Genomic DNA, 20,603 nt, shown 5'->3' on the forward strand with positions numbered 1-20,603 from the left:
CCAAACCAAAAAAAAAAAAAAAAGTTATAATCTATATATAACTTCTTATGTATAAAAAAATATATTCTTGATTAGAATCTTCTTGACCACAAGGGGTAAATATCTGAAACCATTTCATGGTACTGTGTAAAATACAAGATTAAAAAAAACAAAACAAGAAGGGCAGAGGAGGGGGAAGGGAGGAGGGAAATGGGGACCAAAACATGAGAAAGGGCATCAATGTTTGTGAAGTAATGCACCTTCTATCTGGTGAATATAATATAACCCTTCTATTAATTACAATAAAAATTATATGAAAACAAAACAAAACAAAAAAAAACCCTAACAACTTTATCCCCTTTAGTTTTGAACTACTCTTTCCAATGTAAGATTTAACTAGCATTATATTGATGATAGAAGATAATGACAATTTATCTCTACTCCATCACCATTATCAAAAGCCAACTCATTGGTCTGGACTGCCTGAAGAATCTGCATTCGGATGACTTCAATTTTAGTCTTGCTGTCCTGGAGCAGTTGCTGGGCTGTACCATGTAGTTTCCGATCCTGTAAAAAAGCAAATTTGAAAAGGTGACCGGATAAAGGGACAAATGAAAACACTTTCATATCTTCTAAACTAATCAATTGATTTATAAGTGAAAGATGGATTTAAAAGAACTGAGGGAAGTGGCGCTGTGGCTCAAGTGGTAGAACGACAGCCTGCTCAGGTACATCTCCCATGCTCAGAGCTCAAGCCCCAAGACTAATAAAAAAAAAGCCCCCAAACCAAAAAACTATTAGTATAATACAATAATCTGCCTCAACCTCCAGAGTGCTGACACAGTAGGTATACGCCACTACACTAAGGTAATTTGTTTTCAGAGAAATAAATATATTGAAATATTACTACAATTCACATATTAATCACCCACTCAGTTACTTTTTGTGTAAATGCATTTTACAGAGCACATAAAATGTACTCTTAATAAATTGCCAGTATGTTATTATGCCTTGCACAGGCTAAGCAAGCATTCTACCACTGAACTACAGCCCTTGCTCTTAGTATACAATATTAATCAATTCTTAGCCTCCCAAACTGCAAATTTGTACTACTTCTTCATCTCTTTTCTCTTCCTGCCCCTGTAACCACTAATCTTCTGCTTTTATTTATCCAACTATATTTTCTTTTTCTTCTTTTTTGGCCAGTCTTTGGAGCTTGAACTCAAGGCCTGGGCATTGTTCTTGGGATTTCTCAAGGCTAGTGCTTTACTACTTGAGCTCCAGCACCACTTCTGGCTTTTTTTGTATGTGGTACCGAGGAATCGAAGCCCCGTCTTTGTGCATGGTAGTAAAGCACTCTATCACTAGGCCAGGCTCCAACTATATTTTCTAAGAGTACACTTAAATAAGATCATAAAATAGATTTTCTGTCTGATGTACTTAGTGTGTCCTCCAGGTTCAGCTACATTATCACAAATACAATTCTTATTTTTATTGTTATCTTTAAGTAATTTTACAAGGGAGTTGTCGTTCAACAAAGTAGTTTATGAATATAGTGCATCTTAATCAACGCCAGTTCAGTACTTCATTGGGCATTATATAATTTCTACATTCATTCATCTGTTCTTATCCTGTATGTTGTCTGTATCTTGTTACTTAAAAATCTATAAATCTAACTCAATTTGCATTTTATTTTCTCTTTGCTTAATACAAAAATGTTTTTTTTTACCATTATTAAAAGCCATCCGATTTAGAAGTAAAAACTATACATAAACTCTTCCTTTCTTGTTACATTTCTCTTCAATTTCATGGGCAAATTTAAAGCATAGCTAACCACAGATAATATCCCCATTCCCTTAAGTTTAGCCTAAAATAAAAGCAGTAAACTGTACTTGTCAATGATTATACTGAGAAGTCATTAGAGATTTCTGAATGTCAAAAATAGAGATCACCCCAATAAAACTGGGGAGAAAGTTAAATTTCTGTTATAAAATTTGAAGATTATAAAGAAAATGAAATACCACTGCTATACCTTTGATTAGTTCTAATAACACTAGGTATAAATGAAAGATGAAATCTGTAAGTGTTAAATTAACTAAGGATGAACCTGTTCTAACACCACAATCTTGTTAATATGTTGTTTTACCAGGCAAAGAGGATTAAGTTAGCAGTTGGAATTAAGATCTATTTCAGACAAAATAATTAGAAAGTTGAAAAATAATCCATACATATTATTTTAAATGATTATACATGTGATCATTTTTTTTTTCTTGTTCCTAAAGTCATTCATTTAAGAAAAAAACTTGTATAGGGAAGGGGGGAAAACCAAGATGGGGGTGGGGTGGGGGGGGAGGGTAATGCGGACCAAGACATGTGAAAGGGTATCAATGTATGTGAATTAATACACCTTCTATCTGGCAAATATCATGTAACCCTTTTATTAATTACAATAAAAATATTAAAGAAATAAAATTTAAAAAAAAAAGAAAAAACTTGTAGGTTCTATTTATCCCACCTACCTACCTACCTACTAACTTACCTACCTACCTACCATCTACCTACCTATTTAGTGTGCTGGAGTGTGAGTTCAGGGCTTCATGCTTTATCATGTGAGCAACATTCAGTCTCCCTTTTTGACTACGCCAGCTTAAACTGCCATTCTCCCCAATTCACCTCCTGTGTAGCTGGGATGATAGGTATGCATCACTATGCCTAGCTGTTGGTTGAGATGAGGTCTTGAGAACTTTAGGCTCTTAGTGATTCTCTCAATCTGTCTCATAGCAGCTAGAATTACAAGCATGAACCCTCCCCAATCCCTGTACTTAACCCAGACTATTCTTCCATCAAGTTTTAAGATTTCATAACAAGTTTTAAGGTTCCATAAATAACTTTGATATTAACACAAATTGTAAAGCAGACAGACCACACACATACATACTTATTCTAGCTTTTTATACTTTTACATTAATTTGGTGTTTGTCTTAGATATAGGTTTTTATATAGGCTTTTAGGAATATAACTACATATCTCCCAAATTTACAGGAAAGTACTTTTCTCTCATTGCAATGTCTCCAACTATCCAGTCTTGGGAATATCAACAAAACTAAAGATCCAAATAACTATTTAGTAGGTGGGAATGGAGGGGAAAACTGGGAGTGACGGGAAGGACTGATACTGTACAAAAAGAAATGTGCTCATTACTTGACTCATGTAACTGTACATCAACTTCATGTAACAACAAAAAATAACAATCTGAATTCAGAACAGAGTAAGAGAAATAGTATTCCAAAGGCTAATGGGACAAATATATTTAAAAATCAGACAGACATGAGCCCAAACCATATCAGATGAAAAACTGTCTACTGAAAGTTTTAGGTTTCTTCCATTAATGATGAAATGATGCCACTTTATAATATGGACTTTTCTAAGTGCTACATAATATTGAAATTATACTGCTACAATCTGCTTGGTATTAAGACATTCTCTTCAAGAGCAGTAAAAAGATTGAGTAATTTTCTTATTTAAGTATGCTCTAATGTAAAAGTATAAATACTGGGGCTTGAACTCAAGAGGCTTATGCTTGCTAGGCAAATGTTCTACCATTTTAGCCATACCTTCCAGCCCCTCCTGGTTCAGTTTTTCAGATAAAGTGTTGTGTATTGCAATTTCCATCTCACACACAGCTAGGATTGTAGGCTTGTATCACCATCCCTGGGACTTAGAAATATTCCATTAGAAATTTCCAGGGCTGGAAGAGTAGCCTAGTGGTAGAGTGCTTGCCTAGCATGTAAGAAACCCTACATTTGTTTACTTGGTATCCCATACACAGAAAAAGCTGGAAATGGTACTGTGGTTCAAGTGCTAGCCTTGAGCATGTCCAAGGTCAGTGCCCAGGCCCTGAGTTCAAGTCCCAGGACTGGTAAAAAAAAAAAATGAAAAAAGAAAAGAAAGAAAAAGAAAAGAAATTTCCACTACTATGATTATTATTCTATTACTGGGATTATAAACCCATGCACAGTATCTGGCTTGAAAATGCTACTATTTCAGTTCAACATACAGAGAGTAGCTATTTTACTTTGTTTTTATTTTATAAGCACATGACCTTTCCCAAATATTTTCTGAAGGATCGGTACAGATACCACAGTACAAAGTAATTTTTAAAAACTGACTTCATGTATTATTTATCAAAGGCAATGCACAGCTACTACACATCAGTTTTATGGCTTACAGTGTTTAAAAGGTTTTGTGGTTTCATTCTTTTAGGCATTCAATAGATTTTATTAATTGAGCACCTAATATTTAGAAGGCAAGCAATAGAAGAGGGACAAAATATACGAACTGGTTTATATATTTGCAAATGACTATTCTTTATGTCAATAATGATTTTTGAAGAGTTTTTTTACATCATGATTATTAAAGCACATAAGAGAAACACGTGACTAATTTTGGACTAACAGAAATTTCATATGGTTCAATCTAACATGCTAATAATTAGTGTTCTACAACGCCTGATACTTATATTTGGAATTAATATTTTATGAGCAGAAATGACTACAAGTTTTATAATATTTTCAAGTCATACATTATTCTTTTTTCTTTTTCTGTCAGTCCTGCGGCTTGAACTCAGGGCCTAGGAGCTGTCTCTGAGCTTCTTTGTGCTCAAGGCTAGTATTCTACCATGTGAGCCACAGGGCCACTTCTGGCTTTTCTGAGTGGTTTATTGGAGGTAAGAGTCTCATAGATCCAAGAAGATGCGACAAAGGACAAAAGGTGGACTAATGTAACAGCAATATTTATAAGATAATATGTTGAAAATAAACTTTACAACTTGGGGGGGAGGGGAAGTGGGAGAAAAACATGGAAAGAAGTAAAAATGTTCAAGGAGTAATATACTCAATATCTTATGAATGTGACTGTAACCCCTCTATACACCTTGACAATAAAATAAAATTTATTTCATGAAGGAAAAAAAAATGTCCCATGGATGTGCTGGCTTTGAACTGTGATCTTCAGATCTCAGCTAGGATTACAGGTGTGCACAAATGGCACGTGGTATTATTCTTTATCATATAAAATACTAATACCAAGTACTGGTAGATAATACTTGAAATCCCAGATCTGAGGATTGTAATTCAAAGCCAGCCCAGACAGGAAAGCCTATATCATCTTACCTTCAATTAGCCACAAAACGCCAGAGGTGGAGCTGTGCCTCAAATGGTAGAGCACTAGCTCTCTCAAAAATAAGTGCAAAAAAGGAGCTGGTGGTGTGGTTCAGGGGTAGAGTACCTGTCCAGCAAAGCTTTAGCACTTTCCAGAAAACACTATAGTTGGTGACAGAAAATTCAATATGGCACGAAATTCTAAAATAAGTTTGTTTCAAAATTATTTTAGACTTGTAGAAAAGATACTTATTTTTCAGCATGAGCACTTAATAATACAGAGAATTGGCACCCTGCTGACCACCTCAGCAGGACCATGCCCATCAGGTAACTAAAATTTTCATTCTTCTATACGTGTTCACCATTTCAAACTGCTACCACTATTGATTTGGGGACTATAAATAGGTGCAAGTAGGTGAATTCATAAAGATGGAATCTGTAAATAATGAGGACTCATTATATATCATTGTACTTACCTTTGAAGACCCATTTGAATACATCTGTATCATGTTCTCTGCACCTTGTTTTACTTTAAGTTCTATATCCAATTGTTTTTGTAAAGCCAATAATCTATTATTGCTAGTAGAACAACGTGGGTCGCTATTTGGAGTATCTGGGGTCCTTGGACAATCTGCAAAAACAACATTATATTAAAGATCATTTTTTAAGATATGTTAGAACTAAAAGAAAGGGTAAATATAATCAAAGTACCTTATATACATGCATGAAAATGTCACTATTTTCTATCATTAATACTAATAAAAATTAAAAATCATTTTCAGAAAACAGAGCAGGGTACCTGTGGCTCATACCTATAATCCTAGCTACTTAAAGAGTCTGAGCTCTGAGGATTACAGTTCAAGGCCAACTGGAGTAGAAAAGTCCCTATGAGATTCTTATTTCCAATTAACCACTCAACAAAAATCAGGAAGTGTCACTATAGCTCCAAGTGGCAGAGCACTAGCCTTGAGCAAAAGAGCTCAGGGACAGCATCCAGGTCCTGAGTTCAAGCCCACAATTGACAATCAATGAATCAATCAAGCAAGCAAGCAGTTTGAGATAAACTTGGACTCTGCTAAATGAAATCTCCTTATGCTTATGTCAAGTGTAAGGACTATTGTTGTATAAGAATTCAACATATAAACAAAGAAATACTCAAGTCACAAGACCACTTGCTATGAAAGAAAGAGTCCACACCTTATAAAAGTGATTACTTAAAACTGAATTAGACAATGGTGCAAGTTTTTTTTTTTTTTTTTTGGCCAGTCCTGGGCTTGAGCTCAGGGCCTGAGCACTGATTGGACTTTCTCAAGGCTAGAGCTCTACCACTTGAGCCTCAGCACCACTTCCAGCATTTTTTTTTCTATGCATGTGGTACCAAGGAATCGAACCCAAACTCCCAGCCTGGTGCAAGGTTTTTACACACAATTAGTCTAGTTTCCCTCCACCCCCCGCCCCCCGCCTTCTATGTCCCTAAGGGTTTTTTGCTCAAGGCTTAAGTTCTACCACTTGAGCCATGGCTCCACTTTCCAGGTCTTCTGACAGGTAATTGGAGATAAGAGTCTTGTGGGGTTTTCTGCCCCAACTAGCTTTGAAATGCAATCCTCAGATCTCAGCTTCCTGAATAGCTAGGATTATAGCAGTGAAACACTAGTGCTTGGCAATACTATTATTTTTAAATAAAGCAAAATAATTTAACTTCAGCAATTAAATGAAATTCATGTTACCTAAACTGAGAACAAACCATGTTCAAATATTACATGACTATTAAGTTAATTCTTTGTAAAACAGAACCAAGGTTTCTTGAAATTTTGTGCTAGTGTTAATGATTAATAATTTAGGTATAAGCACACAAGCCTTCACATTTTGTTTTCTATTATGAAGCTATTTAATCACAATGTTTCAAAATGTTTCAACGATACTGATTGTTATGGAACTCACCATAGGGAGATACAGGGAGACCAACATTCAAGTCTAAGATGTCTCATCAAGAATTCTATGTTGCTTATGTTTACATAACAAAGATTTCAAAAAGAACCATTTAAGTATCCTGGGTAAACCATTCTAATTACATTACCTAAGTAAAATTCTTCATATTGAAGTTAAATACTTTGTTTTTATTTTTTGTTTGTTTTTGTGAGTCATGGGATTTGAACTGGCACGGGCACTGTCCTGTCCTTGAGCTATTTAGCTCCAGGCTACCTCCTTACCCTTTAGCCAAGCTCCACTTCCTGTTTTCTAGAGGTTAATTGGAGATAAGAGTCTCAGGTCCTTTTGTGCCCAGGCTGTCTTTGAATCTTGATCCTCAGATCTCAGCCTCCTGAGTAACTAGGTGCCCAGCTTACTTTGCTTTTTAATCTGAACTAACTCCCTTTCTTGTCAAAAAGCTAAGAACACTGGGGTACCAGGCCTGTTTCAGAAGACAGGTAACTTGGCAATCATTAAAAACTGCCCAAACTACAAATTATTTGTGCTTCAAGATTCCTTGTTCTCCCATGCAATGGAAGATAGAGTGACTAACCTAGTTAACCAATGTATGTTTGGCTGTATAGTTTTTAAAACTCACTAGTCCAAAAACATAGATTTTATTACCACAAAGACAAAAATACTTGATATAGAGGTAACTATAGTGATTTTAAATCTATATATACAATTTACTCAAAGCAAGCAGTGATCAAAATGATTTTAAAATACAAACTCTGATTCTCATAAACAGTCCCATACTATTATTATTTCTTACAATATAAGAAAAGTCATTTTACAAATTAAAAAGCCTAGAGGGGTTTAAAGCTTTTCAAAGGTCACACAGCTATTAAGTCACAAAGCCTACATGTGAACCGAGTCAGTTCCTTTCTGAAGTCAATCTTATTAATCACTGTGTTGTCACTTAACAGCCTTGTAAACAACTGTACCAGACTCTAAATGTTAATTTGTATATATAGCAGTATATATGCACATAAACCTATGTGGATATATGTGTGTCATTAATACTTAAGTAAACTTTTGAGACAACCCACATTTTACACTTTATCATTTGCTGCATTTATTGCTAAAACTATAAAATATCAGATGTGTATGTGGGAATTAATGAATTGTGCATTCTTCTAATTTCTAAACATCATAATCCAATTTACAATGTATGCTATATACGTTCAATAAATTTTACTTAACGATCATCTATTAAAAATATTTTACAAATGTTTAAGTACCAGTTAATGAAGCACTACAGAGAAGCCAATGAATTATATCTTTATAAACACAACCAATAAAAGTTGTTGTGCATTTACATGGACAGTGGCAGGGCTAATTCCTTCACTGAAATTGTTACATTGTCTACTAAATAATAGTATCCATTCCATTGCTAGTCATTGAAGGTCTATACTATATAGCTCCAAATTAATCTTCTACTTTTACTTTTCTGCCAAAGTCTATGTTCAGTTAATTTGTTTCCTGAGAAATTAATTTCCTTTCTTATATACTTCTTCACATTAGACATTTCTTTCTCCAGGAAATCTTCCCTAACCATTGTTCACTCTAAATATATGTATTCTCCTGTTTTCAAAAACATTTTCTTCTATCCAATAAAATATTATATAGTATTATATTGCCAGTTGCCAAAGGCTCAGACCTATAATGCTAGCTACTAAGGAGGATGAGATCGAGAGGACTGTGACTGGAAACTAGCCTAGGTAGGAAAGTCTGAGATTCTTACCTCCAATTAACTACTCAAAAGAGCCACAACTGGACCTGTGGCTCAAATAATAGTGCAAGCTTTAAGAAGAGAGAGCACCTAGTGCCCCAGTACTGAAGAGACAGGGAGGGAGGGAGAAAGGGGGGGGGGGAGAAGGGGAAGGGAGAGAGAAAGAAGGAAGGGGAGGGAGGGAGGGAGGGAGGGAAGGAGGGAGGGAGGGAGGGAGTGAGGGAGGGAGGGAAGGAGTGAGGGAGTGAGGGAGGGAGGGAGGGAGAGAGAGAGAGATCAGTCCCCCCCCCCCACACTATAGGTATCTTGAGTACCAGGATTTGTTCTTACCTATTGTATTAGGTAAGTTTAATATTAGTTTTAAATCAAACACAGGAAACTAGTTTAAACCAAAAAAAGATGTAACTTTAAAAAATAGGGGTGGGGTGACACTAAGAGACACAAAGGGACAAAACAAATCCAAATGCAGGTTTATGTGTTACAGAAGGTAGTTCTAACATCTTTTTCAATCAGTCCAGTAAATGTGTGTTCATTTGTTTTGCCTGTGTGCCAATCCTGACTGGAGCTTGAATTCAGAGCCTGAGTGCTTGCTGTCCCTGGGCTTTTTTTGTTCAAGGTAGTTGCTATATTACTTGAGCCACACACAGTTTTTGGCCTTTGGGTAGTTAACTGAAGAAAATGAGTCTCATGAACTTTACTGCCTGGACGAGCACTGGACTGTGATGCTCAGATCTAAGCCTCCTGAGTAGCCAGAATTATAGTCATGAGCCAATGACACCAAGCTAATTTTTAACATAGCAATAAAAAAAAAAACAATTATTTCTGATCAGGCGGCAGTCATTGTGAGTCATTGTTGGGTGCTCATTCCTGGAAATGTTAAGGTTGTTCTGGGATGTAGATACTTGGAAATAACTTGAAAACCTGGAAGACTCAGGATGCAGAAAGAGTTCAGTACTGAGGATGCTTGATTTATTTTTCCCATAATTGGCTGAACTTCTGAAAATCTGCCACCTTTGAATAGATCTAAAAACTTTTTCCTTTATCACTTAAATTAAGGACACTGACATTGACTTGCTTTATACCATTTGTCTTTTTGGTTTTGTTTAAAGGGACCTCAAGACCACAAATATGTAAAATCAGGCATAGGTGACTCACACCTATAATCCTAACCACCCAGGAACTGAGATTTGAGGACTGAGGATTGAAGCCAGCTCTGCTGGAACAGTGCATGAGACTTATCTCTAATGAATCAGGAGAAAGCCAGTAAAAAACGGAGAGAACTTAAGATCCTCAATTCCAGTCCCAGTTCTGGCATTAACAAAACACAGAAACAAAAACAAACATAGAAAATAAATATGTAAGCCGTTGTTAATGACTACAATTTTTTTAACTCAGAATAATCTAGCAATTCAAGATATCCAATCAAACACTCAATGTGTGTGCACATGTGTATAAAAATCCCCACTTCAACACACGAACATATAATAAACCTCAAGAAAAAGAGTAATCTTCACGGAAGTACACAAAAAAGGTTACTATACTTTCCAATTATAAAAATAAAAGGTACAAGGAAGAACAAGAGTTTCTTTGAAGGACTCAAGTATCAAGTATCTCTTTGGATTGTATATCCAGGGAAAATATCTTTTAGAAACAGGAAAAAAAAAAAACAAAAGGTATCTGTGTGTTTGTGTGTAGGGGGGAGATCAGGAAATAGCGAAAAGCATTTGCAAATATAGAAAAAAAACTGCACAAAGTAATCAATAAATACTAAACAATATATACTTTAATAACAAGAGGAGTGATGTTCATTGGTAAGGAAAGAGAAAATACCCAGGAGGCAGCTATTTTATGTGGGTGACTTTAAATGCCTAAGAAATAGCGAAGTATGGTGGCTCATGGACATAACCCCAGATACTTGAGAAGCAATGATAGGGGGAAGGGGGGAGGTGGGTCCTGATCAAGGTCAGCCCAGGCAAAAAGCAAGACTCTACCTAAAAACAGAAAGCAAAAAGATTTGGGGTACTTGTTTAGCAAGCTCAAGTCCTTGAGTTCAATCTTTATAATTAAAAACAAACAAACAAACAAACCCACATGGGCTGGAAGCATAACCTAGTGGTACAGTGTTCACCTCACATGCACAGAGTTCTGGGTCCGATTCCTCAGTATCACATACATAGAAAAAGCTGGAAGTGGCACTGTGGCTCAAGTGGCAGAGCACTAGTCTTAAGCAAAAACTGTCCAAGGGCAGTGCTCAGGCCCTGAGTTCAAGCCCCACAACTGGTAGACAAACAAACAGAAACCAATAAAAAAATTCATTTAAGTATTTTTAAAAGAAGTATGACAGGGCTGGGAGTTTGGCCTACTGGTAGAGTGCTTGCCTAGCATGCACGAAGACCCGGGTTCCATTCCTCGGCACCACAAAAAATAGAAAAAAGCTGAAAGTGGTGCTGAGGCTCAAGTGGTAGAGCTCTAGCCTTGAGAAAGTCCAAGGACAGTGCTCAGGCCCTGAGCTCAAGCCCAGGACTGGCAAAAAAAAAGAAGTATGACAGATTGCATACAGAGATTCCCTTCCTGAATACTTGTTTGTTAAACATGACATTTGAAATATGATGTAAAAATCAGTGTTAATACAAAATCTTTTTTAAAAAGTATGACAAAACATAAAAGTAACAATAATTACCAGTTTAGCTACTGATAATTATACTTATGCTGTCTACTTAATTTCCAAAGTATCGCTTTTAAATGATAACTCTAAAAATGGCACGAAAATGAAACATTTCAAGTACCAAAAAAAATGTTGAATTACAGGGTGTGAGTATGATGATGAACACCTGTTAATCTAATTTACATGGGAAGTAGAGATTGGGAGGACTGAGAGCAGCCTAGGCAAGAAGTTAATAAGACCCCTCATGTCAACAAATAAGCTGACCATGGTATTTAATAGCTATAATCTTAGCTATGTGTGAGGAGATAGAAGAACTGGTCTAAGGTCTGCCTCAGTCAATGAATAGCATAAGACCCTATTTGAGAAATAACTGAAGAAAAAAGTGCTAGAACAGTGTCTCAAGTGCTTGCTGGAGTTTACTTTGCAAATCTGGAGTCCTGCATACAAACTAATATAGTAAATAAAAACCAAATTGTATAAACTAAGATTCAGACAAAAAACAAAGACTAGACTAGGCAAACACAAATAAATAAAATTAAATCTATCTACCTGATACTTATGGGACATATCTAAAACATATCTGGGATACAGAAAAAAAAATGAGTAAAGGAACAGAAGCAAGATGTTCCATGTAATCAATAAGCTACACTGTCAACTTGTATCAACAGACAAGATACTCTGAGGCAGAAAACATTACAGATAAAAGAGCTATTTCATAATAACAAATGGTTCAATTTACTAGAAGTACATATCGATTTTAAATACGTATCAATTCTAAATTTTTACATACTGAATAAGATAGCCCTGAAGTAAAACAAAATTGACAGAATCTTAAAAAATATAGGTAATCTGACTTCACCAATTATAATACAAATAAAACTTTCAGCACCCAATTAAAAAACTACAAAGCTAAATTTAAAATACCCTATGACTACAGTATTGGCCAAGAGAAGAGTTCATATATTCCACATGACATATAATGTCATGTGAAATATGAATGGTAACCACATAAAACTAAATATAAAAAGATATCAAAAGAATGACAAATACAAAACCCCAAATAACTAAAACAAGAAACACAATATGTGATAAAGAACAAACTGGACTAGGTGTATTAGACAAACGGAAAATGATTTTAAAGTACTGATATGTTTTTAACTGGAGTTACAAAAGGAAAGAAAAGGAATACAAGAGGTACAATATTCAAAGAGGCTAAGAATTTCACATATGTGATGATATACAGATCTCAAATCAGGAAGCCTGACTAATCTGTGGCAGGTGAAATGAGAAGAAATTTCCACCAAAGTACATACAGGGCCATGAAAACCCAGAATATCTTAATAAAACATAGAAAGGGCAGTTGATCTACAGTGCTTCAACTTGCAGCTGCCTCATCAATAGTGGAATCTAGAAGACATAAAATAACAGTTTTCAAGTGCTAAAAAAAGTCAGTCTAGACCTGTATATTAAGAGAAATCACTTTTTAAAGTATCTACTTTAGAAAGAAGGAAAAACTTACCTGGGAAGGAAGACAAGCCATATGAAAAAACAGTGAATAAAAACTAAGAAGATATACAGTACATATAAGGCACAGTAATTGCATATAACACTAATAATTACGTCTGATTTGTAGAAATGAAGATAAACGATTTAATTAGAGCATGCACAACAATGGCCATGAGGAAGAAGGTTAAAGTTCTGAAATTCACAGCAAGGTGATATATACTATTAAGAATCTAAGCCAAGCACTGGTGGCTCACATCTGTAATCCTAGCTACTCAGGAGACTGAGATCTAAGGATCGCGGTTCAAAGCTAGTCTGGGCACCAAAGTCCCTGAGACTCTTATCTCCAATTAACCACTAGAAAACTGGAAGTGGTGCTGAGGCTTAAAATGGTAAAGCACTAGCCTTTAGCTGACGAGCTCAGGGACAGCACCCAGACTACAAGCCCCACCATAGATAAAATTTAATAAATAAAAATTTTAAAGAAGCATTTAACTGACAAATTATTCCAGGTTTTTGGAACATAGGGGATTCAATACAAGTAACTGGTTAGATAATGCTTACCCAGGGAATATGAAAAGAACTCGAGGTGACAGTTCTTTTCCCAAAGAGCAGAATTAGATATACATATACATTGATATCTGTATGTATATATATCTATACATAAGAGTATATATATATATTTTCATGATGTAATTTATTCATCTAGCTCCTACTTTCTATCACCTTCCCATCAAATACTTAATTCACTTATTAGGTCAAAGACCTCATGATTTAAATACTGTACTTCTCAAAAGACCTACCTGTGAACTACTGCATTAGGTACCAAGCCCTCAACACATGAGTTTGGGGAGGATATTTCACATCCAAACAATAATGTCCACCACTTAAGATTCTACAATCTAATATACATATATTATAAAATCTAGTATTTTATATATATATAAATGTATGTACAAGTACAGGGGAAAAAAAGAGCCCATGTAATAATGTAATTGGTAAGCAGAAAAAGTACCAGCTAATAGCAGAATAATTTTAAGTTACACACAGATCTCAGACCATACAAAGGGCACCTCTAACATAGTATACTTTCTAATATTTCCTAAAGGGAATGGAAAGCCACAGAAAGGTTTAAACAAAGAAAACAACAGGATTAAATTTGAATACTAGGTAAAAAAAAATGCTTGTAGCAATACTTAAGTTGGCAGAAAAGATGAAAAAGAGATAATAGTTTAGAGACCTATTATGGTAGAATCCACAGGGCATGATGATTAATAGACTTGCATCAGAATATGACAATGGGAAAAGAGAAGTCAATGCTATGCTGAATCAAGTTTCCGTTTGGGGTAACTAGGATGTCGTCATGAGGACAGGAAACAGAAGAGAATGTTTAGAAGTAGTGTTCCAGGAAAACAAAGTGTTCAATTTTTGTCAAATAAGAGTTAAAGACGATAGGACACCCAAGTAATATGGCTATACAATAGCAGATAAAGTTCAGAGAACACATCTTAGGTGGGAATGTTTTGGAATTCACCTAAAAATAGTGCCTGTTTACAATATCCTTAAAGAAGAGAATTCCCAATGTCAGAATGAAAAATAAAGAGTAAATTTGTTTTTTTTTCACAATGTTTACAACATCACGCACATTAAGAGTTGACTTCCAAGATGTAATATTAGAGCTATAAGACAGAACAGTTTAGATCCTTAGACTGTTTGGGATACGGGCAATGTGATTGACCTGGAGTCTTTATTGACAGGCCATTAGATTTTACTTACATCCAGACAGGTTTCATGCTCTGAATTAGGTGAACTTGTATACCTCATGCTTGATCCTTTCCTCCAGCTATCAAAACATCTTGCTCACCAAACACCAGAGAGGTTCTAGAGAGGTACATATTATCTATCTTCTTTTACTGAGAAAATCAACATACAATTCTACACTGGTCTGGTTGGATGATAAACAGATCACATAACTTGACAGAAGAGCTGTAATATATACTACATAAATTATGGATTAATAAGTAGAGTCTCATGCTCAAAATGCATAAAAGTGCAAATTCGGTCCAATATTTATCATCTTGTTAACTGTTTACACTTCAATCCAACTTCCCTGTTTGACAGGAAGTTAACAAGTTGCTTACCGTTTTTAGTTACCTGCAGTCTGCTCAAATTATAATGCTTAATCACTTTGTGTCTTTAAAATGACTTCTGTCAGATGTCACCAACCAAAATAGGCTACACTTTAGAAGAATTTGCTATGAATAACCGTATCTCTCCCTTCAAACCCCCCCCAAGACTATCAATTCTATGCTAATTCAATATCTCCCTTCTGGATATTCCATTTACTAAGCAACACCAGACATTAATAAAAAAATAATAATAATAATAAATAATGATTGAACTTGGCAGGAAAATAAAAATGGAAAGTTTAAAAAACAAGATAAAATGAAACAAATGGGCTGTAATATATACTACATAAATAACAGTACTGGGACTGGAACACAGGGCTTCACACTCTGACTTGGCTGTTTCATTCAAGGCTGGTGCACTTGAGGCACACCTCCACTTCTAACTTCATACCGGCTAACTGGAGATCAGAATCCCATAGACTTAACTACTTGGGGTGGCTTCCAACCATGACCCTCAGATCTCAGCTTCCTGAGTAGCTTGGATTACAGATATGAGCCACCAGTGCCCTATTATTAACAATTAACTTAACAGGACAAAACAATTTTTTCCTTTCATCCTCTTTAAAGCCTGGGAAAGCATGGCGATGTAGGCTAGACAGGCCTGACCTCCCATTCTTCTTGCCTCAGCCTTTTCTCAGTGCTAGGATTACAGTACATGACCATGCCTAACAATAAATTGGTTTTTTTTCTCTTTCTTCAGGATAATTCATTTGTGAGAAAGATTCAGGAAAACTTTTTTTTTCCTTAAATACTGCCTGTTGAAATCTCAGTTTCAACTAAAGCTTTTATTACCACTTTATTTTATAGAGATCAGTAAATTTTAAACTTTCTCATAAATTACATTTGATCCCTCAAACTCATGCCTGGCTTTTTCACTTACTGCTGATGCTCTTCCACTTGAGCCATGTTCCACTCTAGCCTTTTGCTTGTTAGCTGGAAATGAGTCTCTTAACCTTTCTACCAGAGCTGGCTTCAAACAGTAATCGTCAGACCTCATCTACCTCAGCTAGGATTACGGGTGTTAAGCTCTGAGTACATTCTCAAAACCTTTTTTTAAAATTAAATACTAAAATTTTAATTTGTAAAAAATTTAATCTACTTTTTTTGTGTGTGTGGGGGGGGGGTCATGGGGCTTGAACTCGGCCTGGGTGCTGTCCCTGAGCTCTTTATCTTAAGGCTACCTCCCTCCCCTTGAGTCAAGCCCCATTTCCTGTATTCTGGAGGTTAATTGGAGGTAAGAATTTTAGGTGCCTGCGCTGGCTTTGAACCTTGATCCTCAGACCTCAGCCTCCTGAGTTGCTAGGATTACAGATATGCGTGAGCCACCGTGCCCGACTTGCTCTTGATTTTTCTAAGAGGTGAGTTATGGGTCCATTTTCATTTCTCTTCATGTGACTGTTCAGTTTGCTCAACATTATTTGTTACTGCCTTGGCCTATTGCTTCTCCCTAACATCTTTCTCCAAAATTGACAAGTGTATAGGTCTACTTACAGTATGTTACTGCATTGGCTGATGTCCTTTTTTTTTTTTTTTTTTGGTCAATACTACGCTGTTTTGAACAGTATAAGTTTTATATTTTGCAATCCTGTATTTGAATGCTTTCATTTGCTCAAGGTAATTCTGGTTACTCAGGATCTTTGGTGCTTCCATATGAATTTCAAGTTTGTCGTCCTATCCTGTGAAGCATGACCTTTGAATTTTTTGACAGGTACTAAACTGAATCTTGACTGTTTGGGGGTAGGGTATGAATTTTAACAAGATTATTTATTCTACCTTCAGTGCACAAGACATCTTTCCATGAATTTGTGTCATCTTCAATTTCTATCATCAATGTTTTATAATTTTCAGTATAGGACTGTTTTACCTTTGGCTAAAATTATTTCTAAATATTTTAATTTTTTATATTACTTTAAATGAGACTGCTTAATCTTTTCAGATAATTCATAGTGTGTAGAAATGCTGAGTTTTTTTTATATTTTGCTAACTTTATTGAATCCTCTTATTTGCTCAAAAGATTTCTGGAAATCTTTAGGAATTAAGAATATTTTTGCTTCTTCCTTTACAATTTGGATTTCTGCCCTGCTTCCCTCCCTTCTTCTTCTCCCTCTATTCTTTTATTTAATGCTCTGATTAGGATTTTTAGTACTATACTGAACAGAAGTACTAGGAGTAAGTAATCTTGTCTAGTTTATGATCTTATATAAAAAGTCTCCCACTATTCACTATTAAGTACGTTAACTATGGGATTGTCATGTATGGCTTTTAATTATTTTTTAATGATTTTTATTGTGATTAATAGAAGGGTTACATTATATTCACCAGATAAAAGGTGCATAACTTCACAAACATTGATACCCTTTCTCATGACATGGTCCCCATTTCCCTCCCGCCCTCCCCCAGGCTTTTATTTCTTTAAAGAACGAATCCTATTCATCTAACTTGTTTTTATCACAAAAAAGTTAAATATTGTCCAAAGTTTTATCTACATATACTAAGATAACTGCATGAATCTTGCCCATTACAATCATTTTTGAAATTCCTGAAAGATGGAATGAACAGGAGGTTCAACAATATTCTAGACACAAAAAGAACATCAGATAACTAATTTCTGACTACTTTGAACAATAAATGACCATATTTATTTTACAAATAACAGTCTAAGCTGATCAGGACTTGACAACATAATTAAGAACTTTTTAGTTTTAGCCAGGCACCAGTGGCTCATGCCTGTAATTCTAGCTACTCAGTAGGTTGGCTATATGTTGCCAAATCAGTAACAAAGCAGCAAAAAAGCAAAAGCCAAAAAACCCCAAACAACAACAAAACACCCTTTAGTTTGAATATGCCGTTTACCAGAACTTAAAAAAACAAAACATGGGCTGGGAGTTTGGCCTAGTGGTAGCGTGCTTGCCTAGAAGACCCTGGTTCGATTCCTCAGTACCACATACACAAAAAGAAAAGCCAGAAATGGTGATATGGCTCAAGTGGTAGAGCGCTAGCCTTGAGAAAACCTAAGGACAGTGTTCAGGCCTTGAGTTCAAGGCCCAGGACTGGCAAAACAAAACAAAACAAAGAAAAACAAACAAACAAAAAACAAAGCGTATTTTGCAGTGCTAGGGATCAAACACAGACCATCACTCATATCAAGAAATGTTTTAAGAAATAAAATCACATCTTAAAACTTCTAAGTTTACTCCAAATAAGCTGAAGTATTAAATCAATTATGACAGGAAGTTATATTTCATATATTATTTGACTTCTCATTTTCTGAAATATATTAAAAATGGCCAGTTACGAAGAGCCAGTAGCCTACAATTCCAGCTACTCAAGAAGCTGAGATCTGTAGAATGTGGTTTGAAGGCAGCCTGGACAGGAAAGTTTGTAAGACTCAATATCGCTAATAAACTTACAAGTAGCTGGAAAAAGACTTCTGACTCAAATGGTATAGCATGAGCTGTGAGCAAAAGAAGCTCAGAAATAATGCCCAGGCCCCAAGCCTGGCAACGAGCACAAAGAAAAGAAGGCCAATTAAGTTTATGGCCTATCCTAAAACTTTTTTTTGCCAGTCCTGGGGCTTATAGGGCCTGGGCACTGTCCTTGGTCTTCTCAAGGCTAGTGCTCTACCACTTAAGCCACAGCACCATGTCTGGCTTTTTCTGTGTATGTGGTAAGGAGGAATCAAACCCAGGTCTTTGTGCATGCTAGGCAAGCACTCTACCACTAGGCCAAACCCCGGCCCAAGGACTTTAAATTTTTTATATAAAATATTTCCAACTAAATTTCTATGTTCCAGATTTGATAACAAATAGATTCACTGAAAACATGTGTCTGCCCTCAAGGAGCACACAGTATATTCCATGAGTGACAGAAACATATATGGAAATTACAATAAAACAATGAATAAGTAGCACAGAGAAGATAAGCACAAAATGTTAGGGAAGGTGTTACATGCAAATTGGCTTTTGAGAAAGGTAAAAAATTTGACAGTAAGAGTAAAAGGTGTTTTGTTTTTTGTTTGTATAAATTACAGGAAAGACAAGTTTAATCTAAAGTTACAGAAGGCAGACCAGTGGTTTTTGAGATCCAGAAATAGGATTTCAGGATTAAAGATTGACTAGGAAGGCATACAAGAGGAGCACTGAAGTAATAAAAACAATCAGTGTAGATTATAATGATAGTTTGTAGGACATACTTTGATTTGTTAAAAAAAAAGTCATCAAACTGCATCCTTAAAATATATGTAAATTGAACACTTAAATGTATTATTAATTTACACTTCAATTCTTTTTAAAAAGGGCCTAGAGAAATCAAGTCTACTTTTGTGTTGCTACAACCCTTTCATATTCCAATGAATCAAAAGGTAGTGACCAGTATTCTGTGAGGAAGAAAATGTTTTCTCTAAATAACAGTTTAAAGTTCCAGCACTATTGCTTATTTTAGACTTGTCTTAGATGTAATAAGCAAAAAATGTAGAGTTTGGCAGCGTTCCAAACACAACAGACTATTTCTAAGTTTATATATTACTACTAAAATCAGTATTTCATATTTTATGCTTCCATTTCTAACATAAGTATTAAATTTTTGCGTAAAACTAATGAGAAATTGAAGAGTTCTTAAAGAATTTTATGATTCTGAGCAAATTAGTTTACATCTTTAAGATTATTTCAGTTCCAAATAAGGTTAGCTTCTTAAGTTTCTTTAGTTTTAAAGATTATTCTTGGAGCTGGGAGTTTGGCCTAGTGGTAAGAGTGCTTGCCTAGCATGCACAAACACCCAGGTTCGATTCCTCAGTACCACACACAGAGAAAAATCCAGAAGTGGTGCTGTAGCTCAAGTGATAGAGCTCTAGCCTTGAGAAAGCCCAAGGACAGTCAGGATTGCCAGAGGAGGGCGGGAAGAGGGAGAGGAAGAGGGAGAGAGGGGAGAAAGAGAGAGAGAGAGAGGGAGAGATAGAGAGAGGAGAGGGAGATGGGAGGGGGGAGGGAGAGGGGGGAGAGAGGGGAGGGAGGGAGGGAGGGAGGGAGGGAGGGAGGGAGGGAGGGAGAGAATTCTTATATGGTTGAAACTTGTACAGAATCACCAAATAAAAGCCCTGCAAGTCAGGACTGGAGAAACCTACACAGAATCACTAAATAAAAGCCCTCATCTCAGATGTAGATAGTGAAGCATGAAAACAAGTCCATTGTATCAGATGTGTTTGCTGTACCTTTAGTGACTTAATTTTACTTCTATCTACTTTTCTTACTAGCTAAACATATATCTTCATATAAAACATTAAGGTAATAGATATTCTACTCTACACATACAACTTTAATGCTTTTGTAAATAAATAAAGGGTTATAGAGTTTAAGTACATGTTTTACTCAAAACATCATTATCCCAAGGATGATAATTATACTCAGATATAT

General features: G+C 35.7%; 1 protein-coding gene across 2 annotated transcripts in view; it reads right to left on the reverse strand.

Annotated features, from left to right (window-relative positions):
• Pkn2 (protein kinase N2) overlaps nucleotides 1-20,603 on the reverse strand; it is a 116,886-nt gene that overhangs the window by 55,456 nt on the left and 40,827 nt on the right. For both annotated transcript variants that reach the window (XM_090334461.1, XM_090334460.1), the window contains exons 3-4: nucleotides 5,615-5,769; nucleotides 429-546 (exon numbers count right to left, since the gene is read on the reverse strand). In XM_090334461.1, coding sequence (XP_090190587.1) covers nucleotides 429-546; nucleotides 5,615-5,769 — 273 coding nt within the window. The remainder of the gene's footprint in view (nucleotides 1-428; nucleotides 547-5,614; nucleotides 5,770-20,603) is intronic.

This window comes from Megascapheus bottae, chromosome 6 (genome assembly GCF_031878675.1).
Source record: "Megascapheus bottae isolate mThoBot1 chromosome 6, mThoBot2.hap1, whole genome shotgun sequence".
Classification (NCBI taxonomy): Eukaryota; Metazoa; Chordata; class Mammalia; order Rodentia; family Geomyidae; genus Megascapheus; species Megascapheus bottae.